At 41.8% G+C, this 26,039-nt stretch overlaps 1 protein-coding gene across 2 annotated transcripts; it reads left to right on the top strand.

The window, feature by feature from the left end:
- The first annotated feature begins 1,839 nt into the window (after nucleotides 1-1,839).
- On the top strand, nucleotides 1,840-23,293 carry LOC135263057 (adhesion G-protein coupled receptor G4). Of its 2 annotated transcripts, none has more exons than XM_064350634.1 (30): nucleotides 1,840-1,954; nucleotides 3,738-3,821; nucleotides 4,284-4,904; nucleotides 6,310-6,407; nucleotides 6,539-6,597; nucleotides 7,036-7,087; nucleotides 7,242-7,279; nucleotides 8,510-8,652; nucleotides 9,230-9,331; nucleotides 9,790-9,879; nucleotides 10,189-10,268; nucleotides 10,364-10,431; nucleotides 10,609-10,645; nucleotides 11,562-11,584; nucleotides 12,485-12,627; nucleotides 12,738-12,867; nucleotides 14,748-14,857; nucleotides 15,172-15,376; nucleotides 16,076-16,235; nucleotides 17,594-17,734; nucleotides 18,199-18,318; nucleotides 18,413-18,458; nucleotides 18,566-18,666; nucleotides 18,876-18,997; nucleotides 19,445-19,713; nucleotides 19,937-20,042; nucleotides 20,659-20,939; nucleotides 21,383-21,484; nucleotides 21,823-21,978; nucleotides 22,164-23,293. In XM_064350634.1, exons 1-30 carry the CDS (start codon nucleotides 1,939-1,941, stop codon nucleotides 22,298-22,300), a joined length of 3,840 nt encoding a protein of 1,279 aa, XP_064206704.1. In that variant the 5' UTR covers nucleotides 1,840-1,938; the 3' UTR covers nucleotides 22,301-23,293. The 2 variants fall into 2 exon arrangements, with proteins under 2 accessions (XP_064206704.1, XP_064206705.1); XM_064350635.1 differs by lacking the exon at nucleotides 1,840-1,954 and adding an exon at nucleotides 2,058-2,275.
- Nucleotides 23,294-26,039: the final 2,746 nt, after the last annotated feature.

Raw genomic sequence — 26,039 nt, forward strand, 5'->3', positions numbered from 1 at the left:
TTGTTCCATTCTTTTGATGTACTGTCAGCCTATTTACTGTACTTTGCTACCTGTTTGTCTGTTACCTCATCTATTCAGCGTGGGTTCTAGGAGTAAACATTAATACACTGTGCTCACTATCCCCTGCATTACGGTTTCAGGGAATGCTCTTTAAGAGCTGGCAGTGGTATGCCCCTCACAGGCTCCAGTACAGTTTGTCTTTCTGCAGTAAAAATGTAGATTAATCATTGACCTCAGCCATGAAACTGAACAAGACTTCCCAATTACCTGCTGTATGTTATTGCAAATTAAATCTGTCCAGCTGGCCCAAAGATTTGTCCAACATATATGTCCTCAATACTGGTGGTCCCTACTCTATAAATTGAACAGAAAAGGGAACTATGTAGGCGTATATTGTATATTGCCCCCAACACACACACACACTCACACACTCACACATGCAAACACACACACACACACACACACACACACACACACATTATTTCCTAATACATTTTTTCCTTTCTGCACAAGTCTCTTTTTTTGTTCTGTGTATGTATTCTCAGTGACAAAAATTAGCATATTAACACTTTAGCATTTGTCTACTGTCACTTGTTTCAGCCCGCGTATGTTGGCGTGCTCTAATGTTTGTCAAAAGTCAAAAGTGCAAATAAGGCTGCTATAGAATTTTATTCTTAGTTTTTTTTTTTAAAGCCTGAAGTCTTCTTTCTTTTTAAAGCATTGAACATTAGATCAGAACACTTTCCAAGTATAACAGTGTAATGTATGCCAGAAGTTGAAAAACAACCTGTTGTTAGTCATATAACATATTGATGTAACCTTTCAGCTGTAAATCATTTGCGATAGCTGACATATAGAGCTGGATTAAACCATTTATGGTCGTGTTGGTAAAGATGTGCAACCAGACTCATAGCCCTCATCGCCTTGTCAGCCTTAATTGTAACAAAGATATGACATTATATATAGAGATATAACTTTTTAAAGTAGGGCATCATTTACAGCCTATCACACTTCCTCTCTTGAGGCAGGCTATACATGATCAGAACAGGCATTAAATGTTGGACGTTGGATAATGGTTTTAATCTGATTGATAGGATCAATAGAGCAAGACCATTCCCAAACCGCCAAGTGTATATCACTGAAGCACAATTGCAAATTATGCTAAATACAAACCCTGAATTCTTACAGATTACGTCCATACAAGAAAAACCTAAAATCATAAGCAAAACAATAACCTAAACTAATAAAGTAGTGTTTGGGGTTGCGATGGGACGGGAACCAAAATTCAGCCCAAATAGGTCTGCGTTTGAAGGCCATTCTGCTGTTCTGACCATTATGGGAAATGTACATAACCCCCCGTTTGGGGGTGGGGGGTTATGTACATTGGGAGGACAGCCCCACAAGTGTGAAGAAAAATAAATATTCTTCCAAAATATCACATATTTACAGTGAAGATATAATGGCTTGAAAGATATACAGGTATCACAATTAATTTAATGAGCAATGAGTTAATCAAGGTAATTACTGGCCAGTGGTGATTGGAGTGTGATATTTGATAACAGTGGCAGCTGTAGAGGAAGAGGCATTTTAAGGATTAGACCTACTGTGTAGAGTGTTTGGATAGCATTCTGATTAGGCAATATATCAGCCTGTTGCTGGATTGAGTTTGTAAAGCATCTTCTGAATATTTGAAAGTGTTATAAAGATGTGATCAGTCATAACTCTATCTTCTTGGTGAAGTTATTCTTTAAATGTATCAATTACAGCACAGGTAGGAGATATTAGAGGCAACATAATTATTGTAATTATTTTTATTATATAAACAAATAGAAGTAGTGATAGTACCAGTTTTAGTAGTTATCGCAACAGCGCAGCGGTAGTATTTACAAATACAAAACTACTAGGCTACCATTGAATTCATTTCCTTTAGGTGCGCAGATGACTGAATTGATAGGTGAGTAACTGAACAGCACAGTTAAGGCACACTGTATTAATACCTCGAACCTATGTTTAATGAATAACTACAGTGGAAATATTCTGAGGGAGTGGACTCAGTGGTGTCCTCAGAGGGCAATGTTTCTGGGTGTGTGCTGGGGATACCTGCTTCTTTACGACATCCAACCGCCGTAATCGTCCCTGAAACCCTGAAAAGCAGTGCGCAGATCAAGTTCCGATGTTACGTTCGTACCATTGCTAATTTGGAACTATCACTTGTTTTTCTGGAACTACGCTGTCTTGGTTTGTGCCAAGCTGTACACATGCGATTTTCTCTTTGGTAAGTTATGTTTAACTGTAACAGTTAGCATTTTCTTCTTAAGCATAAGTATACATTAAATGTGTTTAACCGTTCCGTGTACAATTCAATTTGCGTTTAATACAGAAGTGTGATTGCAATGAATGGCATATCACGGAGTATACAGCATATAATTATGTATCTGTATTCTGCTTTCCATAAAGAAATATAAAGTCAGGAAAAATTAAAGAAAATTAACTGCTTGTTATATAAATCAGGATACACTGGCAAGTCAGCATTCAATCAACATTTCCCTTCTATTTGGCTGAAATTGAAATGCCAGTGCTTCTTCTTGTGTAAATGAACACAGTTTGCTCAGTTCAGCAGTTACCAGAATGAATTGTCCTAAAATAGTTTTTTTTTTTGGTTATTTGTGAGAAAAAGTTGATTGAATTCAGGCCGTAGTCCCTAGTTTTAAAACTTTCATCTGAATCTAGAACCCCCCGCCGTCAAAGATGTAAATAAAAATGCATGGTTCAATGACGTTAATTTCTTCTCGAAAGAGGCATTATTGGGAAATGTCTATTTGTAACTGTTTAAAATTCTTGTTACAAATTTCAAAATTGTACTCCTATGCTTAAAAGATGTATGTCACCTGGGTTCTATTTTCTAGTCATAACATAGCCTACTATATTTCTGTGAGACGCAGACATTTGTGTATTTAAATTGGTTCATTGCTTTCATTTAGGTATACATCATTTAGTTTTAGATGACTCATGGTCGTAAGCAGGTACAGTAATGAAACTTGCTAGATTGAAACAGTAGATTAATTATTTGTTTGAACTGAATTCATGTTTGTTTTTAAATTTTATAGAGCTTGTAACAGGGTACCAGAAACAGGGGGCAATATCAGAATGAGTTCAAAGTCTTTATACAATAGCAAGATTTTATACAGTACTGTGCAAAAGTCTTAGGCACCTGTAAAAAAAATGCTGTACAGCTAAGATGCTTTCAAAAATAATGAAATGAAAGGTTATAAACATCAAAAAAATAAAATAAAGAGCATTAAATAGTTAAAAACTAAATAAAATCAATGTTTGGTGTGACCACCCTTCGCCTTTAAAACTACATCAATTCTCTTAGGTACACTGTCCTGCAGTTTTATAAGAAAATCGGCTGGTAGGTTATTCCAAGCATTTTGGAGAACTTGCCACAGTTCTTCTGCAGATTTTGACTGTTTTGCTTGCTTCTGGCTCTCCAGGTAATCCAAGAGACCCTTGACCAAGTTTGTATCTGAAAAGTAGTCTATTACTTAAAATATTACTTAAAAATACAAAAATGTATCTGTAAAATTTCAGTTTTTGGAAAATTTATATTTAAAAATATTTAAAAATCTAGGGTGCCTAAGACTTTTGCACAGTACTGTACATCGGTTAAAAAGTACTAATATGAAATATTTTAAAAGTTCATTTAAAATGTGGCTTTTTTATTTGTATGTGCTCAGATGAGGTCATGGAGACATTTAGGAAATGCAGTTACATCATTATCTCTGCCTGGATGATGAAGTGTATGTGTCTCCAGGACTCAGGTGCGTCAATGCATTCCCTGTAAACTTTAAACTACACAGTAGTAATTGTAAATTATTATACTAATTACACTTGTATTATTTGCACTAATATATTATGGTCTTTTGATTTATGTCGTATACTAGCTGAGGCAAAATTCCCAATACATTCGCACATGGTTAAAGAACTGCCTAGAAAGGTTTTCATCTCATAAGTCTGAGCGACATAATGCATTCAGTTAATATTTGAATAAATTTCTATCTGTACATTTTTGTGTTTCAGTTTTAAACGTGTGCACCTGCAGTATGTGTGCAAATACATAATGAATTTTACTACACCTGATTCTTTATAATCGCAATTGATGTAATCATTTCAATGCACAAGACTGTACAGAATGCTTTAGCTGCAATTCTCTTCAAAATAAATCTTTGCTATTGTTATAAGACTGATGCATGTTAATGTTACCTAAATTGTGAACATGTCAGGCACCTCCAGCCTATGGGGGAACAAGGTAGACTTCATGAAGCCGAGGTGCACCTTCTGGCAGCTGAACCCAGGCTGCGTGGTGCCTGCGCTGGAGGAACTGAGCGTGTGCGTGAGGCTGTGGAGGCAGAACGACTCGCCCAGTTGGACGGTGTTCGTGTACAAGCTGCGGGGCGAGAAGGATACGGAGCTGGGGCTGATGGGGACTGCGAGGAGCCTGCAGGTGTGTCTTTTCGGGCAGGAGTGGTCCGCGCCCCACGTCCTGCCCCTGCAGGCCTGGCACACCGTGTGCCTCACCTGGTCCAGGGACTCCCGCCACCTGCGCCTCCACGTCAACGGCTCCCAGGTGTTCATCGCCAAGGTGCACGGGCAGAAGCGCAGCCTGTCGCCGGGCGGAATCCTCACCCTGGGCGTGTCCCACAGCTTCACCGGCAGGGAGATAGAGCTGGAGACGGGGACCGACTTCCAGGGGGCCCTCTCCCTGTTCCGCATGTGGGGGACGGATCGCCACGACGAGAAGCTGTCGGACGTGAGCTGCGTCGAGGGGGACGTGGTGCGCTGGAGTGCCCGCGACTGGAACGCCAGCGGCTGCCAGCCCGTCCCCGACGCTGGCCTGAAGTGTGGTGAGTCCCTGTCCTCTCCCCCTGTCCCTTCCTCTCCTCCTCGCCTGTTTTTCATGCCTGCCATCTGTTCCCACGCTGACCTCATGGTCTTGACTTCTTTTCTTTCACGCCAGTTGTTTTCACCTTGTCGTTCTCTCCTTTCCTGTTTGTATTTAAGGACCCCATGGAATCAAAACTTTTCAAGTATTTTTCAAGTAGTAATACTATAAAGATCCAAAGAAAAGAAAAGTGATCATATTTTGCTATTTTATTCAGTTCAGATTTTACATTTATTTATTTTTCATCCTGAAAGCAACAGTTTTAAACTGCCTACTGCGGGAGAATTTGGTATTGGTCATTTCGAGACAAAAGTCACAACTGAACTTAGAGTTCATATTCATACGTAAACCACCTGCCATGTCATACCTCCAGTGGTTGTGTTGACAAATGGCATGCTTTTTTATTTTTAGAAAATTGTCATCTTTTCCAGTTTATAAATCTATCTATATGTTGTGGCTAAACTAGCCCCTCAATTGGACAAACAGAGGGGTGTCCAATTTTATCTGCAAAGGGCGGGTGTGGATGCTGGTTTTTGTTTTTGGCTCAGTGCTAAGACACCTAATTTGACTAATTAACTAATCACGGTGTTCAATCAAAACCTTGATAAGTAGAATCAGATGTCTTAGGGCCAGGCTAAAACAAAAACCTGCCCCAACCCCAGCGCTATTTGGATAAAGAACGGACAACCCTGCACAAAAGGGTTAAAGGCTTAAAGCAGGGCTGGCCAATCCTGTTCTTGGAGATCTTCGTGCTGTAGGTTTTCATTTCAACCCTAATTTGGCACACCTGATTCTACTAATTAACAACCCAGCTAGATCTCTTGCTGTTGAATGAGGTGTGCTTTGTTAGGGTTGGAGGGAAAACCTGCAGGACGGTAGATCTTCAGGAGCAGGGTTGGTCAGCCCTGGCTTAAGGGTTCTGTGGTATCACACAGCCTTTACATTTGAGCTCACGTGGTGTCTGAATTGCCAAAGACAGTAGAATGTCAAAAACACACTAGTTTTGATCAAATGTGTAAACACCGCACATGCCATGTGGATGATCCATATGTGTGTCTATATCGTCATATTGACACAATGCTGCTGGCTACTGATATGAACAAGATATAGTTAAACAAAACAACCTGTGGATAGGTGTGTCTAGATGATGACCTCTGGACATGCACCTGTGCATGCATTTCCCCATAGGCCCAATATATGTAACTGGAACAACTGGATACTATAAGAATGACACATAGCACAGAGGATTTTACATTAATTTCTGTTAAAAACATAATGTATTTGATTGTGAAAGGTGTGTGTCTTTGTTCTGATTTATTTATTTGTTCAGATGTATTGATTTGAATATTTTTTACAATTGATTTCAGCCTGGTCTTTCTTTGAAATTCGAGTGACGGTTTCCATCACCCGCTGGGATGGTAATACCACAAATATTCCAGCTGCCAAAGTGATCGTGAATATCTGGGTAAGAATATCAGATATGCTGTAATATGAGACAATGCGAACAGAACAGATTTGATGGCAGAATTACAAACATCAATATTATTGTGTGTGACATACTTTTGACAAATTCTGTGACTTTCTGATGTTTTTCAGCTTCGGGAAATACTGCCCTCCCACATGTCTATTGTCAGCGTGTCTGTATCGCTTTCAGGGTAAGAAAGCGGTTCAATAGGTCCATTGTTTCTCAGTGAGAATGTGAACATGCGTTATATTACATTACTGGTATTTAGTAGATGCTCTTCTCCGGGATGACTTACACTTTTAAATAACACCCATTAATCCCACAGGATATATACTGAAGCAAGTTCCCTGTTCTATACTTGATCAAGTGTACAGCACTGCCTCAGCTGGGAGTCAAACCTACCGCCTTTGGAATACAAGCCCAGTTCCCTAACCACCACGTTACACTGCCACCCCATATGCCATATGTCTTTCATGTCTAATATTATAGACTAGATGAGATTTTATGGCAGGTTTTACTTATCATGAAAGATAGTATTTTTATGAATGTAGGTGAAAGCACGTTGGGCTCCCTTCAAGTAATGAGAATTTCTTGTTTCCTCTCTTGTGTTATCTATTTTTCAACACAGCCAGGTTTACTCAAGGGGCAGCCTTGATTTGACATACAGAGAGGAAGGACAGGTAAGACCTCCATTTTCTCTGATGAAATACTAGATAGATGAATAACATACTTTATTCGCCAATGAGAGTTCTAAATATATTGAACAGACTTAGAGATGTTGATTCATTTGCAGACTGTGAATATTTAAAAAAGTATTTATTTTCAATTATTCAGGAAAGAAGAGAATCAGGGCTCTCGCCAGTCCAAACCCGGTAAGATTCATAAGTGATGTAATGTGATATGAAGTAAGCAGTGTTTGCGCTTAATCCCTAGGCAAATAAACCACATATGAGTACAGTTTGTCATGGAGCCTATTCAGCTGAACTGATTGTATTTACCCTTGTTTGAACCAATTATCACACAGTGTTGCTTTATATAATAACCTGCAGCACCATTTTGTTTCATTTTATTTTTTGTGAAAACATTTGATAATTTCACAAACAAGCAAACGGACGGCTATATTAAAAGCCCCTGTAATAAACTGATTGAGTCCTCTGGCTGGCCTGTAGCCTTAAATAACCAGGGAGTCATTTTTATTGTTACTATAGCTGTTCCGGTAAACCATGTTTCTCATTGAAAAGGAAGAGCAGGCATAGGTTGTGGCATCATTGCATTGTATTGTCTCCCTAACAGCCTCCACACTTCTGGGAAGGCTTTCCACTAGATTTTGGAACATGGCTGCAGGGATTTGCTTCCATTCAGCCACAAGAGCATTAGTGATGTTGGGCACTGATGTTGGGCGATAAGGCCTGGCTTGCAGTGGACATTCCAATTCACCCCAATGGTGTTTGATGGGGTTGAGGTCAGGTCAGAATTAAGGGGCCTAGTCCAAACCATGAAAAACAGCCCCAGACCATTATTCCTCCTCTACCAAACTTTGCAGTTGCCACTATGCATTCGATCAGGTAGTGTTCTCCATTCGTCAAACCCCGATTTGTCCATCAGATAGTGAAGTGTGATTCATCGCTTCAGAGAATGCATTTCCACTGCTCCAGAGTCCAATGGAGGTGTGCTTTACACCACTCCAGCCAATGCTTGGCATTGCGCATCGTGATCTTTGGGAAATGCATTCCATGAAGCTCCTGAGGAATAGTTATTGTGCTGATGTTGCTTCCAGAGGCAGTTTACTGAGTGTTGCGACCAAGGACAAGCTATTTTTCTGCGCTATGCACTTCAGCGCTTGGTGGTCCCTGTTCTGTGTGGCCTATCGCTTTGTGGCTGAGCTGTTGTTGCTCCTAGATGTTTCCACTGCACAAAAACAGCACTTACAGTTGACCGGGGCAGCTCTAGCAGGGCGGAAATTGACAAACTGAATTGTTGGAAAGGTGACATCCTATTGACAGTGCCCATTGAAAGTCCCTGAGCTCTTCAGTATGACCCATTCTACAGCCAATGTTTTTGCATGTAAGTGTGTCACATTTGCTTTTGTGGGATGTTACCAGCTTTGACTGCATAATGCATGTGAGAGTGATTCCCAACGCTGATGTCCGTGAAGTCCAGACAGAAGTCTTCCGGCTGCTCAGCACCCAGCATGACTCGTCTGTCATTACCACAGAAACTAGCAGCATCATCATCCTCCCTGTTGGTAGGTCCTAAGACTGTCACCTATTCGAAGAGGGCAAATGTATTTGTCAGGTTGTGGTGTATCATGGATGAATACAAAATAATATAAAAAATTTGGCATCTCTAGTCCAACCTGAATTTGGAATGTCCAATTTGCAAACTATGTACAAGCATGCTCATATATGGCTGCTGCTGCGAGCTCGGGAGAGTGAAGGTAAAATGCATTTCTCCTTGGAAACACGCACCTGCCAGCCAGATGCTTCTTTTCACACCACGGCTGCAAGCCACGCATGCACAGAGCATGGGTGGAGGAGACCCATTCATACGCATGCGCAGAGAGCGCTAGCCACGGGCGCCCTGATGGCCAGCAGGAGTTGCTTGAATACTGAGCAATGCTATCTATGCCTTCTGACTGTATCTCCCTAATATCCGTCCCATATCCCTGAGAGACATGAAGACCTACAATAAAATAAAAATGTACGCTAAATAATATTTTAACGTGTAAAATCAATGTTGGGTCATTGATGATAAATGGTATGCATCAGACAGAGCTGTGTGAGGATTAAGGACTGGGCATTGCTCCTTCTGTCTCTCTGCAGAGGCCTATCCCTCGCCAACTGACCTCCCTCCTCTCACAGTAGCGCCAAGTTCCACTGTGGAAGCCGCTACTCAGAGCTCTCCCACCTCTACCATGCCCCCAGGTCAGTGCACATTTTAATACTGTACTTTAATGAGGGCACAATGAAGAACCTTCTGCATTTCTATGGCCACAAAACACTTCACATTGAGCAGCAAAGGCCATAGAAAAAAATCCTTTTCCTGGCCATTGTTCGCTCTTCTAGAACACATCCAGTCACATCCACATTAGCAGGAATGCTTAACTTGTCTGCCTTGGCAGATAATCACAACTACTACCACTGTTCTTTAGCCACAACAGAAGATGCAACATTCTGAAATTAGTTTGTGTGGACTCAAGGTTTAAGAAACCAAGTTTATGCCCACTGCTGCTGCTGCTACTACTACTAACAATAATAAAGTAAAAGCTTGCTACTCTACGAAGTAGTTGGAGTTTAGTTTAGGCAAATGAGAACACATACTGTATATCACTGTGATTTAAAAAGCTGGGCTTAATTCACCTTACCATGCATTTTCTAAACAGAATCCCAGCCTTCAAGTAGTGGACCCCACATCATTGGCTCCACCCACGCTTCCCCATCCATCACACAGGAACCAAACCTTGGCCTTCGAGGTGAAAACTATAGTTCATCTAGTCTATCACTCAACCCGTGTGCTCTGCTTTTTGCCATCAGCATTGGATAACAAATTGGTGGAAGAATTACTGTTGATAATTTGGTTGGTGATTTATATAGCATTTAGTAATTATTAGTTTCAGAAGGAAAACAAAAAGAAAAATGATTCAGTATACAGTGGGAGAATCAGTGTTGAAGCCAGACCAATAATCTGAAATAAGTTCCATTTTCTGTACCTACTTGGTTGGCGAGCGGTTATGAACATGGACTTGACTGTTGTAATGTTCTGCTTTGGGGTTTTGATTCAGTAACCTTCTACCGGGTCAACCTGAATGTGACTGTGAGTTCTGGAGATGCCTATGACCCAGGAGAGATCATTCAGATCTGGGTAAGATATACAAGGCAGGCTACTTTATACACACTTATTTGCAATGGGGTTTTTCTTACTGACACCAATCACCTTCCCTCATTCCCTCCTTTCAGCTTCTTACTACTTTGCCAGGGGATCATATGTCAGTTTTAAACTTCAAACTACTAAGGAGGACCAACAGGTATGATCAAACTGTAAATCTAAGGGCGGGTGTTTCCTGCCATAAAGTTTCACTTTATGCTATAGCTACGCTTGAGAACGCACTTTATTGTACACATTGCAAAATATGTCTGTCATAAAGTTTTATCATGACCACGGATAAAGCATCACAATAACTGCCAGGTGTTTTCTCTTGCAGTCAGTTGGAATTTAAGAACCCAGAGGTGGAAAAAACGGTGAGTAATAAAAAAAAAGACGCCTTTGTCGTAAAATACTGTTGTACTACAGGCAGTGAGACACTCATTCGGTGTAGGAAGTGACACTGTAAGTGAATGTTCTATAATGTAGTGCACAAGTAAGTTCTCTTTCACCAAAAAAGCAAGATGCACTATATGACCAAAAGTCCTTGACACCCCTTGGTCTGGGGTTGTTTTTCATGGTTTGGGCTAGGCCCCTTAGTTCTGGTGAAGAGAAATCTACAGCATACGATCACATTCTAGAGAACTGTGTGCTTCCAACTATGTGGAACAGCATAGGGAAGACCCTTTCCTGTTTCAGCATGACAGTACCCCCAGGCACACAAGGTCCATATAGAAATGGTTTTGTTGAGAATGGTGTGGAAGAACTTGACTGGCCTGCACAGAGCCCTGACCTCAACTACAACCAACAGCCCAATCAGTGCCCGGCCTCACAAATGCTATTCTGGCTGAAGGGAAGCAAATCCCTGCAGCATTGCGCCAACATCTAGAACAAAGCCTTCCCAGAAGAGTGGATGTTATTATACCAGCAAAGAGTGGACACACTCCATATTAATGCCTATAATTTTTGATGAGATGGTGTCCACATACTTTTGGCCATGTAGTGTATTTTCCACAGTGTGCTCTGCTCCAAATGGCAGCTAGACACTTGGACGCAACAAATGATTCGCAACTGGCAGCCCTGGATGTAATCATAGATGTGCTGTATATAAAGCAAGGAGCCAAGATAATCCTTTGCTTTTTATACTACCATCACACAGTAAGGGTCTTGACCTAATTTGATATTGAATAGCTTAACTGACATACCTGTCTTGACATCCATTTCATGGTTTATAGATGTTAACAGAAGACCAATGTGTAATGACCACTTCACTTTTTGCCCCCTCTCTTGCAGGCAACTTTAGCCAGAATGAACAGGTATGGTATCTCATTCTACTTTGAAAGACAGAGAATGATACAACTCACTATTATACTACACTGCCAAAATACTTTACTTTAACCCTTTATAGATTTCTAGCCAACTGCTCAAAGGCAATGCAAAAAAGAAACATCTATTTTCACCAATATTCAGAACCAGATTACACTTTAAAATGATTGTTTGTTTTTTTGGTTATTAAAATATTTGTTTGTAAATGAGGTGATCTGCTGTGAGTCTTTTCAAGTTCTTACTACCATTTAAAGAGTTATTTCTAATCTGTATTTGACTCAGGTGCTAATCTGTATTTGACTCAGGCGCTAATCTGTATTTGACTCAGGTGCTAATATGTATTTGACTCAGGTGCTAATCTGTATTTGACTCAGGTGCTAATCTGTATTTGACTCAGGTGCTAATCTGTATTTGACTCAGGTGCTAATAGGTATTTGACTCAGGTGCTAATCTGTATTTGACTCAGGTGCTAATAGGTATTTGACTCAGGTGCTAATCTGTATTTGATTCAGGTGCTAATCTGTATTTGACTCAGGTGCTAATCTGTATTTGATTCAGGTGCTAATCTGTATTTGACTCAGGTGCTAATCTGTATTTGACTCAGAGGGCCCTATTTTCCAGCTGGTGTATGGTGTGTGGCGAGCCACATGCACTGGCAAAGTGGCATTTCTGTCATGGATTTTGATGTGCTTGAACGCGTTTGGTCATGCCCAGTGCACCCATGCTCTGCACTGTGCGCCATTGATTCTGGAAAATAGAGCCCAGATTGTTACAGCACATACACTGCATCCAAATAATCTACTATGAATAGTCAGTCTGTTTCTGTTTCTGTGGCTTTTATGTATTTTATTTGAGATATGCATTTGTAATGCTCAATGCTCTGTCCACAGCTATGGCTGTACATTCCAAGTGCAGGTGAACACATCACTAGATGTTGCTCAGACGGAACAGCAGATCCGAGACCTTCTGAAACCAGACTTCATCTGTGGTCCCATAACCGTGCATGCAGAGAGTATCCAGATATCTCAAATAGGTATACCACAGCTCGTATAGTAGCAGCCCTCCCACAAGACCTCTGGAGGACACTGATTGGTACGTGTGTGTACGCATCATTGACTAATGATAGTGCCCCTTCCACTTCAGAGCCTGGGACTTGCCCTGAGCACAGCCAGCAAACCAGACAAGGGTTCTACGTGTGGCCTGAGACCAAGGCTCAGCACAAGGCCACTTTGCCCTGTGAAGGGGACCGTAGCCAGACAGCCTCCAGGCACTGGTGAGAAGCTTGTTCTATTCAAGTCTTGGATGCGGAACACTGAAATATTATGAGTGATCTGAGAGGGAAGGGTCGCTGCAAATCATTACAAAGTTATTCTGAGTGATCACCTTTATCCTACAATGAAACATTTCTATCCTGATGGGAGTGGTCTGTGCCCCCATCCACAGGTCATGAGGGCTCACTGAATGGTTTGATGTGTCTTAAAATGATATGAATCATATGCTATGGCCTTCCCAGTCACCAGATCTCAACCCAATTAAACACCTATGGGAGATTTTGGACCGACGTGTTTGACGGCGATCTCCACCACCATCATCAAAACACCAAATGAGGGAATATCTTTTGGGAGATTTCCAGGGACTTGTAGAATCTATCCCAAGGCACATTGAAGCTGTTCTGGCAGCTCGTGGTGGCCCAACACCTTATGACACTTTATGTTGGTTTTTCCTTTAATTTGTCACCCATCTGTATTTCATCTTATTTTAAAATAGGAATATTATTGTACTACATATATATATATATATAATAATTACAAAAAACAATGACTTGAACAGACTGAATTGTTTTTTAAATCACTTAATATTAGTTATCAAAAGAGACCGCTACCTATAAATGTATATAAACATTCAGTACCCTCCCTCCTTATATGTTAAATATCTGCATTAATAGTCAACATTATTTGATAAAAGAATGATGTCAGTATAAATAATATTTTTTAACTCAGTGATGCTAAAACCTTTCCACTAATTAAAATACAAGTTGCTTAATATCATAATTATACAATTCATATTATATTATTTATATTATTTACTGATATCTATATTGGGTGTCCTGGACATATGCTTGAACTTTAGCATGACTGGATCCAAAAAATCCTGGTAGATTTTTTCTTAGAACCCTTTTCCTTTTTTGGCAAAAATCATTTTTTGTCACTAGAATTCATTTGACACAAAATCAGATGTGCTACTATGAATATGAATCTTCCTGCTGCCTTTTGCACGCATGTCCATATGTGATTCAGATGTCTCTAATTTTTAAATGGCGTCTACCTAGGTGGCCATGGAGAAAAAGTCTTCTGACCTTTCTGAGATCTAAGGTGTTTGTGAGTGGAAGGAATATCTACCCGTCGCCTTAGAGACAGCTCAGTCAAGTGAAAACAGTCCTTTTACAGTCTCCTGTTGATCCATATTCCGCGTCATTCAGCACATCATGTTGTTTGCCCGTGATTCGTGTATTTACGACCAGCCTAATAGGAAGAAATTTTTATCGAATAAAGATTAGATCAAACGGGGGTCAGATATTCTTTACAAGGGCTCCGGCCGTAAAAATATTTATCCGGAAGCAGTTGGAGAAAACCGCAAAGGGCTAACGAACAAATTATTAAGCAATCAATTTTATTACGGTTGGCTAGTGGTCAATATTGTGTCTCCAAGGGATTTAGTGTTCCTATGGAGCATGCAGGCTATAGAGGGTAGTTTACCCTTCACTGCCACTTAATAAAGACTCTCTGGTTCAAAATGAGTACATAGCCGTGTGATATTTACTTAACTTGGAACACTGTAGACCAGACGTGTAGACATATCACTGTAGATACTGATTGGTGATTCAAAGGAACAATGACTGCTGTAAAATGGAAATGGAAATACGGTGCATGAAAACCATTGGTTGGATGTTTGTATTTCAAATTCTAAAACCATAAAATTTAATTGCAAAATTGAACAATTGGAAACTTGTAGTCCTTCCAAGTATCAATGCAAAAACACAAGCAATCAGACTGACAGAGTATCAGTGATAATACAATGTATGAAACTCTTAATTGTTCTGTTCTGTTCTGTCTGTTCATTCTGAATGGACACACCTGGACTTCCTATTGGCAGTAAATTGGATGCGCTGACTGAACGGGCCAAATGGACTGTGCCTGACCTGAGGTTATGCCCATTCATTGTGATAAGCATTTTGGATCTGGATCACATCGCCGTCACCCAGAGTGAGTTCCCCCAAGACGGCTTCTCTAGGCAGGTGGAGATGAGTGAAAATGCTCCAAGATTTTTGTATTATCTGATTTACTCATCTGTGCTGTATGCTGACAGCATAATTAGTCTCCTGAAGTAGAGTAATATTAAAGTGTACTGTACCCTGAGCTTCAGAATGTAATACTGTCTAGAGCATTTTGTAAATTTTGTTCTGTAAAAATTCCAGTCAACATGAGTTTGTGTGTCTATTTGTGTGTGTTTTTGTGTGCATGTCTTTTCTTTGATGGGTTTATCTCCATTGTCTATTTCAAATACATTTTACTTTCAGACAACTCAGAGGATGTGGTTGATATGATACTGAACCTGACCTGTGAACACACGGCACTGAGCCACCCTGAGGTGGACATCATACTCAACAAGCTTTCCGAGATCTTGGAGGTCAGCCCGGTGACGCCGTCTCTTGGCGAGGCCATGGTTCACGTCATCGCAAATATTCTGGAATCCGACACCAACCTGTCCCATGTCACCAACCAGTGAGTGTACATCTGCAGCATGGTGGGCACAGGCTCTGGTCACAAGCCACTTTTATAATTCTGTCAGGACCACTGTCATCAAAGTAGAACTTTATTGACAATAAAGGCAATACAGTTATGTTTGGCGGTATGGCTCTGTTCTGGAGCTCTCCCGCCAACCACGCAGCCTCCGTGGATAAGGCCGGGAGGCCAGCAGCCAAACCCCCCTAGAGGGGTACACACAGAACAGATCCAGCAGCAAAGCAAGTTCTTAGCACATAGGGATGGAGCAATACAAATTCTCAACACATAGGAATGGAGAAATGCAAGTTCTTGACGCATAGGGATGGAGCTGGGGTGGTGGAGGGGATTTACGAAGCAACGTGCAGCAGCTTGCATGCAGGAGGAGCAGCCGAATGAGTAGAGGGAGGCTGTTTAAGTAGACCGCCCTGTTAGTGAATGTACTGTGATAGGCGAACATCACTCAGCTGAGCCATCAGCTGATTCACCCGGAGCGCTTGACTCTTGTGGCCTGCCAGAACTACGCGATGCTCCATTTTTTTGTCCGGCTTGCTATCTGACCAGCTTGTTCTCACTCCTCTTTCTCTTCTCTTTCTATTCCTTCTCTCTGTCTCTCCTCTCATCCAACTCCTCCTTGTTTCATCACTGCTTTTCTTTCTCTAACTCGTGTTTTGTGCGCCCCCCCCCCGCGCTCTACAGGATTTTGAAAATTACTGAAGACATTGGGGATCGGATATCTTTCAGTGGAGAGTCGTACAACATCATCGAACAGCCGCTGGCCATCTCACTTGTCAACGTTGACCCCGATCGGTTCGACGGCATCACCTTTGGGGTCTCCTCTGCCTTGCAGGACCTCGAGGTGAGAGTCAACACAAAGCCCAGAGACTGAAGAGGAGTGGCAGCATGTAATGTCGGTTAGGTGTGGGCTTGTGGACCAGCAAAGCATGTTAAAAAAATGCAGGAGTAGTCGTGGCATGTAAAAGCACTGGTTTCAAGGTGAAGCTCAGAAAAATCACTCACCTCTATGAGCGGTAGCAAACTAGTCCTCATTAGTGGCCAAGGCATCACCTCCAGGATCAGGTTTGACTGAAAATACAGTATAAACTAAGCCTATAATTTACATTTGAATTTAGGAATTTAGCAGACGCTAAATGCTTAAACGTAAGATAGAAATTATAGAAATGATACGCTTTTGTATATATATTTCATTCACATAGTTGAAAGTGCTCTGAGACTGTGTGAACAATACCAGAGAATAAAGTCTTAACACATGGCACAGTGACTTATAACTTATTTACTCTTATGTAAATAAGCTTCTTTTGAATGAAGTGAAGCTCATGATAAGCCTGTTACCAGCCAGGCAAGGATCTAAAGGTACATACAGGTATCTGTGTAATATTTTGTAGAGGGCCATGTGAGTCATGCAGGTCATAATGTTCAGTATTGCTCTTTGTTTATTGTGGCTGCACAGTACAGTTTAGCTGTTGAATAAACTGATAAAAGTAGTCAAAATTGAGTACTAAAAAAAGTATTTTCTCCAAAATGAACAGTTACTGCTCTTTGCATCATACAGTGAGTGGAACAGGTTTCTGATTCACAGAAAGGATGGCATTGAAATAAATGAATCATTTGCTTCAAAAACTTTTCCAGCAATCCAAATGAGGAACATGCCCTTGAGTACAGAGTAACAAGCTTTCGTAGGATAAAGAGGTGGTTTGATTGGATGTAAACTTTGCCCAGCTGAGGCTGTTGTGAAACATGAGTTCGTTTCTGAGCTCATAGAGTCCTTCAGGTAAGATTCATTATTAACCAGTAGTGCAGGATAGCGGAAATTCCACAAAGCATATGAAGCAAAGAAACGAGGCTACAGTAGGTATTAAAATGGTGTTGCTGTAGTTCGCCTGCATTTGTCCTTGGTGAAGTGACCATTGAATCATGAACCCTTGCAAATGTAGACTGTAGCTGGAGGTTTTGAGGTGTGGAAGGCCCAATTGGCTGTACTATCACACGGGGTGGTGGAGCAACATGTCTGGAGACAGTAAAACAATGGGATGAGCCTACAAAACACAAGTGGGAATTCCAAAATTTGGAAAAAAAAGTAAAAGACTAGAATTAAATTTTTTGAAAAAATAGGATGGGAGGAAGGCTCAAAATGTCACACGACCATGATCAAGGATGACAAGATTGTCATTAGCGGCTTTCTCTTTTGCACTATAGATATTCATCAATGAGGATCCGATAAAAAGCACAGTGGCATTCATTTCCTTGCCCCGTGAGGTGGAGAGCAGATTTCCCCAGCAGACCGAAACTTCGCTGCGCATTCAGTTCCATTTCTATAGTGCTGTCCAGCTATTCCAGGTACAGAACCAGCGCCACCTCTGTTCATCCCTGAGCTTCTGTATTTGAACAACAAAACCCAATGACTTTCAACTCTGCCACATGGCGTGGGAGTGTATCATAACACTTAGGGAACTGGACTTGTAACTCCAGGGTTGAGGGTTTGATTACCAGATGGATAGTTTGATTACCAACAGCACTGCTGTTGTATTGCTGAGCAAGGTTAACTTAAATTGCTTCAATCAATATTTTTGTTTTACTTACATTTCTCAAAGAAAGACAAATTCTTGTATCCAGTTTTGCCTTTTTTCATGCACTGTGAGGTAGCAGCAAGGTACTGCCTGTTCCTCCACTGTGTTAGCTTACTAATTTGAATGAATGGAGTCACTTCTGTTAATCACACACCGGTATCCCGGTTTGACACACACACCAAACATGCCATGGTGGAATGCAGATGACTACCCTCACAGGTGCATTGCTTTCAGGATACGCAGAGCGAAAAGGAGCTGAACACCTACGTAGTGTCTGCCAGTGTCACGAACGCCACCATCAGCAACTTGGAGCAGCAGGTCGTCGTGACCCTCCGCCACCTCAAGCCCGTGCGGGTGCGTATGAAGGGAAACTACCGTTTCCGATAAACGGAGGTGAGCGCCTAACAGCTGAGTTCCACCTCTGATCATATTTTTGTGACCCCCACAGCATGAGGACGAAGTGGAGTGCGTTTTCTGGAACTTCAGCAAGAACGGTAACCTTTTCCCTGCATTGAAAAGCACATGTTGAACCTGTGCTATCTAAATGAAGAAAGTGGCGCGGGAGTGCAGGTTGCTGAATGTTTGTCTGTGGGCCTCATAGGAGTAGGAGGATGGGACCCCAGTGGTTGCTCGAAGCGAAACACCAGCGTTGACTACACCACCTGTGTGTGCGACCACCTCACTCACTTTGGAGTGCTCCTGGTATGACACTTGGTTCTGAAACCCCGTTCATTAAAGGTGTTCATTAACGTAAAATTTGTTAGCATTAAAGAAAAAAAAAAACTGCGAAAAGAACACACAGTAATGTGTTCTAGTGTGCCCTTGTAGGCTCTTGGCTGTCAAATCATTAGTATGTTCACCTACAGTACATATTCGCCCTGCATATTCAGCCTCTCCTCCCCTGTGCTCAGGATGTATCCAGGACTGGAGTGAGCAAGGAAAATGAAAAGATTCTGTCCATCATCTCCTATCTGGGCTGTGGCATCTCTTCCATATTCCTGGGTGTCAGTCTTCTGACATACACGGTTTTTGAGTGAGTATCGGAGCAGAGGGGTTCAAGCTTTCGGGGGAGAGTGAAAAGGCATGATGTAAATTAAGTTTGAGCTCTAATCTTTATGCCAAGGGATGAGCTGAAAGTATCACTGTAATGAGCAGTTCTGTTGTTCTGTTGCTACGAGTTTTACTTTGGCACTAAGCTAATGGCAGCCATTTGTTAAATGTGAGATAAGCATCCATCTCTTCCATTTTTATTGTCTTTCTATTCATAAATCTTCATCAACCTCAGTTTTCACTTCCCTTTTCCTTATCTTATCCACTGTTTTGCCTGCAATCACTCACTTCTCAACATAATTTAGTCCTGTAACCTCCCTAATTTCTTTCCACAATATTCCTCTCTCCTGTGCTTCACCTTTCCCTGTCTACTGTGTCTCCCTTGTTATCCCTTGTCTTGACTCCCTCCATGAACGTCTATTGCCCGCAGGAAGCTGCGCAGAGACTACCCCTCTAAGATCCTGATCAACCTGTCCCTGGCCCTGCTCGGGCTGAACCTGGTGTTCCTGCTGGACTCCTGGCTCTCCTCGTTTCACAGCCACGGCCTGTGCATCTCCACAGCCGCCTTCCTCCACTACTTCCTGTTGGCCTCGTTCACTTGGATGGGCCTGGAGGCCGTCCACATGTACTTTGCCCTGGTCAAGGTCTTCAATGTCTATGTGCCTTCCTACATCCTTAAGTTCTGTGTCCTTGGCTGGGGTGAGAAACATTGATTTGGACATGATGATGATACTTTTGCACTTGGATCCCTGATCTATGCATTTGTATTTGTTCTAGATTACAGTGTAATGTAGTGATGTTGATGATAATGATGTTGAAGTTGATGTTCATAATTATGTATCGCTTTAGGCGTGTAGTCACTGTTACTAAAGGTATTGTTCTTTCTTTCTTTCTTTCTTTCTTTCTTTCTTTCTTTCTAAAGGAATCCCTCTGGTGGTGGTAAGCTTAATACTGGCAGTGAAGATGGATGCGTATGGCAGCTCTGTCCATGGCAAGGCCCTGAAACCTCTGGAGAGCTCAGAGCTGTTGTAAGTTATACTTTAAAAACACTGGCATTTCAGCCTGGCCTGTGGCTTTGATCAGAATATCAAAGATATTATATGAGTGGGTGAGGCGCTTTCTTCTCTCTCAGCAACTTTGCAGCTGGGCTTTGTCTCTGGTTGTTTGAGCACTGCCCTTTCCTACTTCCATAGCAGCTGCATGGCATTGTGAATGTCATTCTCATGTTGTGATTATTTCTGTGATTAAGTGTCAAAGGCACAATTTAGGGTTAGGGTCTGAAGTGAATACATTCTGTGGGTTAGGGTGCAGAACTTTGGTGAACATCCGGAATAGGGCAGAGCATAATTTGTGCATTGCAACTGTATTGATTGAATTATAGTTTCCATATTTTGCTTCTGCAAAATATTGATTGGGTGAAATGTAAATTATATTATCATCTGAATGCAGCTGAATTCATATATTCATGCATTTGTATTCATTTGAGTGACATTGGACTTTTTGGACAACATGACTAACATTCTACATCATGACAAAATTTCATGAAATTTCTCTCTCTCTGTCTGTCTGTCTGTCTCTCTCTCTCTCTCTCTCTCTCTCTCTCTCTATCTCTCTCTCTCTCCCTCCCTCCCTCCCCCCGTCTAGCTGCTGGGTGCAGGATGACGTGGTCTTCTATGTGTCAGTAGTGGCCTACATTTTCCTGGTCCTGCTGTGCAATGCAGCTGTGTTCGTGGTGGTGCTGGTTCAGATCCATAACATGCAGGCCAACAAGCCCGCGGGCAGCCGCCGTGGGCTCCTGCATGAACTGCGAGGCGTGGCCAGCCTCACCTTCCTGCTGGGCCTCACCTGGATCCTGGCCTTCTTCGCCTGGGAGCCCGCCAAGGTGCCCCTGCTCTACCTCTTCTGCCTGCTCAACAGCCTGCAAGGTGAAGACCGTGATGGTGACCTCGTGTGATGAGACCTGACAGAACCACTTCTCTCTCATATGCTGTGAGACAGAATAGCTCAGGTTCAATTGAGCATGTCCACACACCCCATCAACTTTATTACATACCTTTACCTCTCTTACACATCCATAGAAATATATATAATATGACATTTAGGACTAGTGTGCCATAAAGAAGTGTCATGTATGTTCAGGCGATACGCATGCCTTAATAATCTGTGTTGTCTGACTGATTGCTTACTGTTTTTTTTTACATTACTGTTTTGCTAAGCATAGCATCTTAAAGTATAACCTTGGCACTGCTTCACCTGCTGTTACTCCAGCCAAGCCCAGTTCCTTGAGCTTCAGACAAGGCAGCTTCCAACTCCATTGGTTAGGATGAGGGGGTTTTAGTGTTCACGGTGTGCGACTTGTGTGTTTCAGGATTTTTCATCTTTGTGTTCCACTGCCTGATGAAGGAGAATGTGCGCAAGCAGTGGAGGGCCCATCTGTGCTGTGGGCCATTCAAACCCAAAGAGCACTCAGGTAACACCACCATTCTCTCTGGGGAAAGCATAAGTACATGCAGAGTAACCACTCATTTAAAACTGCATATTCCTAAATGTCATGTACCCTATAGGCAGTACAAGTGAAAAGGCTGAATCTGACAGCTGAATCTTAGGAATGGTCTAGCAGGCATGCATGAACAAGACAAAAATTCTTTTTAACCTGTTCTCTGCAAAAATTTTGTTGACATTGCTGTTCTAAATCAGTTCTTCCTTTTTAGCACATACAGTATCTTTGAGAAGAGAGAAAACCAAAGATAAGATTAACTGTCCTGTACTGTGAAGGTTGTTAGAATCCTCTCTGTTCTTGGTTTCCAGACTGGAGCCAGACTGCGACGGTCGTTGCCAAGTCCAGGCTGAACCACCTGGTCCATACACCCTCTGTGAAGTCAGCCAGGTCTGACAACTCCAACTCCACCTCCAACTCCTCCGTCTCTGCTCAGAGGCTGATTTCTACCAGGAGAACTCACACGGGTAAGCATCCACCACTAAAGCCTCACGTGCCTTTCTTTTCGTTCAACAGCTGTGTTACCTCATAGATCACAGCAGAAAACCATAAATCTGTACCAACACTGAAACCTACCCTAATCATAGCCTACTTCAGATCATTTCAACGACACTGCAACCCCTTACTGTTCCCATCTCTCTCTGTGGGACAGAGCTGGTGTACGAGAAGCCCCTGGCACTTCCTCGTGCTCGCTGCAGCACGCCCCCTGTGCCCCCAGAATGCACCTTTTTTCCTGGAGAGATGGACCGTGGAATTCCCTCCTGGCCACCCAGAGACAGGTTGCACTGAGAGTTTTAGTTTGTGTGTCTCCAAACCTGCCTCGCCATCACCAACCTCAACTTGGAGGTAAAGACAAGATTTCTGCGGATGGTGGGCGTTAACCATCCAGACTGGTCCTGGCTCCTGAACAAGGCCAGAGTTTGGAAACTGGACATTGGTTAGGTTCACATCTGGCCAGTATTTGCTCATAACACTGGATACTTTGTCCCACTTTAAAGTTTGTGCTCTTACTGTGGCAAATGAGAGGGAGTTCAGAGATACTTTCTCAGCATGTGGTCGCATTTTGAGAAAAAAAAAAGGTGTTTGTTACACAGTATGTATGGAAGGATAGGAAGGTTGTTACTCTCAGGAATTTTCTGCCTACTGTTCAACACTATGAGATAATCAGACTGCAACTGCAAATTACATTTTCAAAGAAATGTATGTATATTTTTTTATGTTAAACTACTTCATTATTGTCTGTTTTTGTGCTCTTGTCTCAGTTTTAGCCTGGAGGATAAGATTATGTTTTTACTTGAACAATATAAAAAATATAAAGAAACAAAGAAAGGGAGGAAGGGAGGAAGAATATTAATCCTAGTGTACTGTTTCATTGGATAGTGTAAATACCTTGTCAAAAATAGCCAGTATGGTAATCAATGTTAGTGGAATTACATTAAATCTAGTTTATTTTATTTTAGTTACTCTAGGTCATTTGTGTAAATCATCCAACCATAATCTTTTTATCATGTCATCATACAAAATAAAGAACACTTACTATACATGTAAGTTATTCTATTGTTCCTCCTTTTTAATCAACTTGTCTTTAGAGGAGGGGTGGGCCTGTTTGTTTGCGTATTTCATGCCAACTTCTGCTCCTAAGTGTTTAATTAGCCCAGTAATTTATTTATTCACAATTTAGCTAAGCTTCCTGATAATGACTGATAGCTGAAGGCTGTTCGTGTGTCCCTGTATGAAACCTTTTGCTGCAGTCGAATCTATAATTAAAGCAGCCTTGATGTATACTGTAAGAGTTATTTGTAGCCATTAATTGGCAAAGTATTCTGTGTGGCCCACAAACCCCCAGTGATTTTCCTGTTTGGCCCACTTGCTGTTGAAGTTGAATAGCCCTGATGTATATAGTTAATTGAGCCAGTCTAATTGGTGGAAACAGAAACCTGCATACACACTGGCCTTCCAGGACTGGAGTTACCCATCCTTGCTTTAGAGACACTCTACTTATAGAGATTTGAAAGCATCTAAACCAAATCTTATACATCTGAATAACATTGTACATCTGTTTATGTGAGATAGCTTTCTGTTATTATTCCATTTTTCAATATTTTAACTGGCCTGTTCTGCAACAGTTTGTGTGGTATATATTATAATACACCCAGGGGAAGATATTGTTGCAGTCCTGATATAAGATACATAGATAATGACCTTAAACTGGATAAAGCCTGATCTTGCTGTCTGGGAGGGGTATAGACTTTGCATGGTGACATTACAGAGAGCTCAACTGGGAACAGGTCTGCTAGCTGTGCAATCTTTTGTTCTGACTGAACCTGATAAGTTAGAGTACTTCATGTTACCAGTGGAAATAACCCCTTCCGGCTTATATTTTCAAAGAATGGGTGCTAGAGTTGTCTCTCTGTGACTTAGTGTTTCATCCCCATGGAAACAGAGTCCAGACATGAGAGTGAAGCTCTCATGTGTACAGTGCACTGATAGCCCGTATTTGAAGTGTGTGTGCTTTTCCATATCTTTGCATGCATGTGAATTTGTGTTTTCATTATGATAAAATTGTTGTTTGAATACCAATCGTGTATTTAGTAGCCTAATACACTCACAGCAAATGTAATTTTGAAATCATATCCAGCATGATCTCTGCATAAGTCAGGAGTAGGTAGGCACAGAGACCCCTGACACAAGGTCTTCTCTTCCATTTGATGCTTGAATGATATTTAGGTTGGAGTTAGATGCTGATGTTCTCTGTTATAACAACTACAATGTGAAGCCTACCTTCCTGGGACAGGAATTAGTAGTTAAGTAGTTATCCCCAAGGCCATATTCCCTGACCTCTGCTTCTTCACTGTACCAGTTGTCAACCAGTCTTTTGGTAAATGGACTGCATTTATATAGCGCTTTTATCCAAAGCGCTTCACAATTGTTGCCTCTCATTCACCCATTCACACACACACAAACAGTGAAAGGCTACCATGCAAGGTATCAATCAGCTCGTTGGGAGCAATTAGGGGTTATGTGTCTTGCTCAGGTACACTTCGACACGCCCATGGCGGGAGATCGAACCGGCAGCAGGAGATGCACTCTCAAGCATAATTCATTGCCTTCTGCTCAATTCCATTGGCAGTCATCTCAACCTAGTACTGTCTAATTGCCAGGATGCTGATTTGGGGTAGCTCTGGCATGCCTGGGAAGGAGCAGTCCCATGCCGTTAAACAGGTATTATTAATAATAATAATAATAATAATAATAATAATAATAATAATGGGATGCATTGTTATAGCAGCACCACCAGATGGTGCTAGTGTTGGTGCTCCTGTTTGCACTTGCTGTCCAACCGGTTGCAGCACCTGTACTGCTCTATTTTCAATGTTCCTGTGATGGGCCCTGGCCTTCAGCTCCTTCTGCATCAAACCCCTATGCACTCTGCTGGCTCAGCCACTCCATCTGGAACCACTTCAACTGCCAACCCTGCTGTCTATGCACTGCTCACTTCAGCCAGGTCTGTATTTCCCAGCAAGCACGCTGAGATACCGGCCTGGACTGTGGCACCACCAGAGCCTCCCTGCCTCTAACTGAGGAGAAGAGACAACCAGAGGAAGAGGGTGGTGGACAGGTGAGGGAGTGACAGCAGTGGTGTATTCCTCTGAGAGGAAGAGGAAGCATTGTCTGTTCTTTCAGTATTACAGCTCATGTTGTTGATATGTCCTCTTGTATAAGCTCTGCAAACGTGAATTAGTTATGGAAAATTGTACTAATTATAAATAAATGTTAAATTATGAGATTGTGATGAACACAGCCACATCTGAAAAGAGAAAGTCTTATTCATGTTCAAAACAAACAGACTCAGCATCATGTCAAAGACATTGACAGATTAGTGTTACAAAGGACTCACATTTGGGAGGGCACCTCTAAGCCTTCAGTTTGTTGAATTGATACTGATGTAGACTGGAAAGAGCGAACAGCAGGACAAAGAATTACCCCACAGAACAGGAAACAAACAGCTGATTTACTGGCCAAGCACATATGGGTCGCTAACAACAGAATTAATGGGTTTGCTCGATACTAGCAAAACGATGCTGGATGTGATTAATGGTGGACAAGCTTGCCAGATAACAGGTTGAGTGATTAAGTAGGACATTCCTGGAGTTTTGAGAGGGTGACGAATAATGGAAAGGGAAAGTTTGTGGGAGGGTTTGAGGTGCACGATTGGAGTCACCACCTCCTGCACAAGAGGGAATGTGGAGTACTTCTATTGGACAGATGAATTATGCTCACTTCTGCTGTTACAAGGCACTTATGATGTTTCTATGCCAAATAATAACAAACATTCATGAATAACATGCTTCAAAATTAAAATATTCAAATCAAAGTTTGTCATCAAAATGTTACAAACTGAAAAGGCAGCTATTTCCCTCTGATTGTTCTGTAAACACTTCACAGCTAACTCACTGATTTTACATTTGAGACCCTTATGCTGGCCTAAAAAATCTTGGCTGATTGGACTTGGCTGATTGTCCTGCAC

The sequence above is a fragment of the Anguilla rostrata genome, chromosome 9, assembly GCF_018555375.3.
Source record: "Anguilla rostrata isolate EN2019 chromosome 9, ASM1855537v3, whole genome shotgun sequence".
Lineage (NCBI taxonomy): Eukaryota > Metazoa > Chordata > Actinopteri > Anguilliformes > Anguillidae > Anguilla > Anguilla rostrata.

Bases quoted from the DNA above. Each gene is read 5' to 3' on its own strand.
- LOC135263057 (XM_064350634.1), top strand. The intron at 10,269-10,363 runs GTAAGATATACA...CCCTCCTTTCAG, and splicing joins GAGAGATCATTCAGATCTGG to CTTCTTACTACTTTGCCAGG. The intron at 20,043-20,658 runs GTAAGTTATACT...CCCCCCGTCTAG, and splicing joins CTGGAGAGCTCAGAGCTGTT to CTGCTGGGTGCAGGATGACG.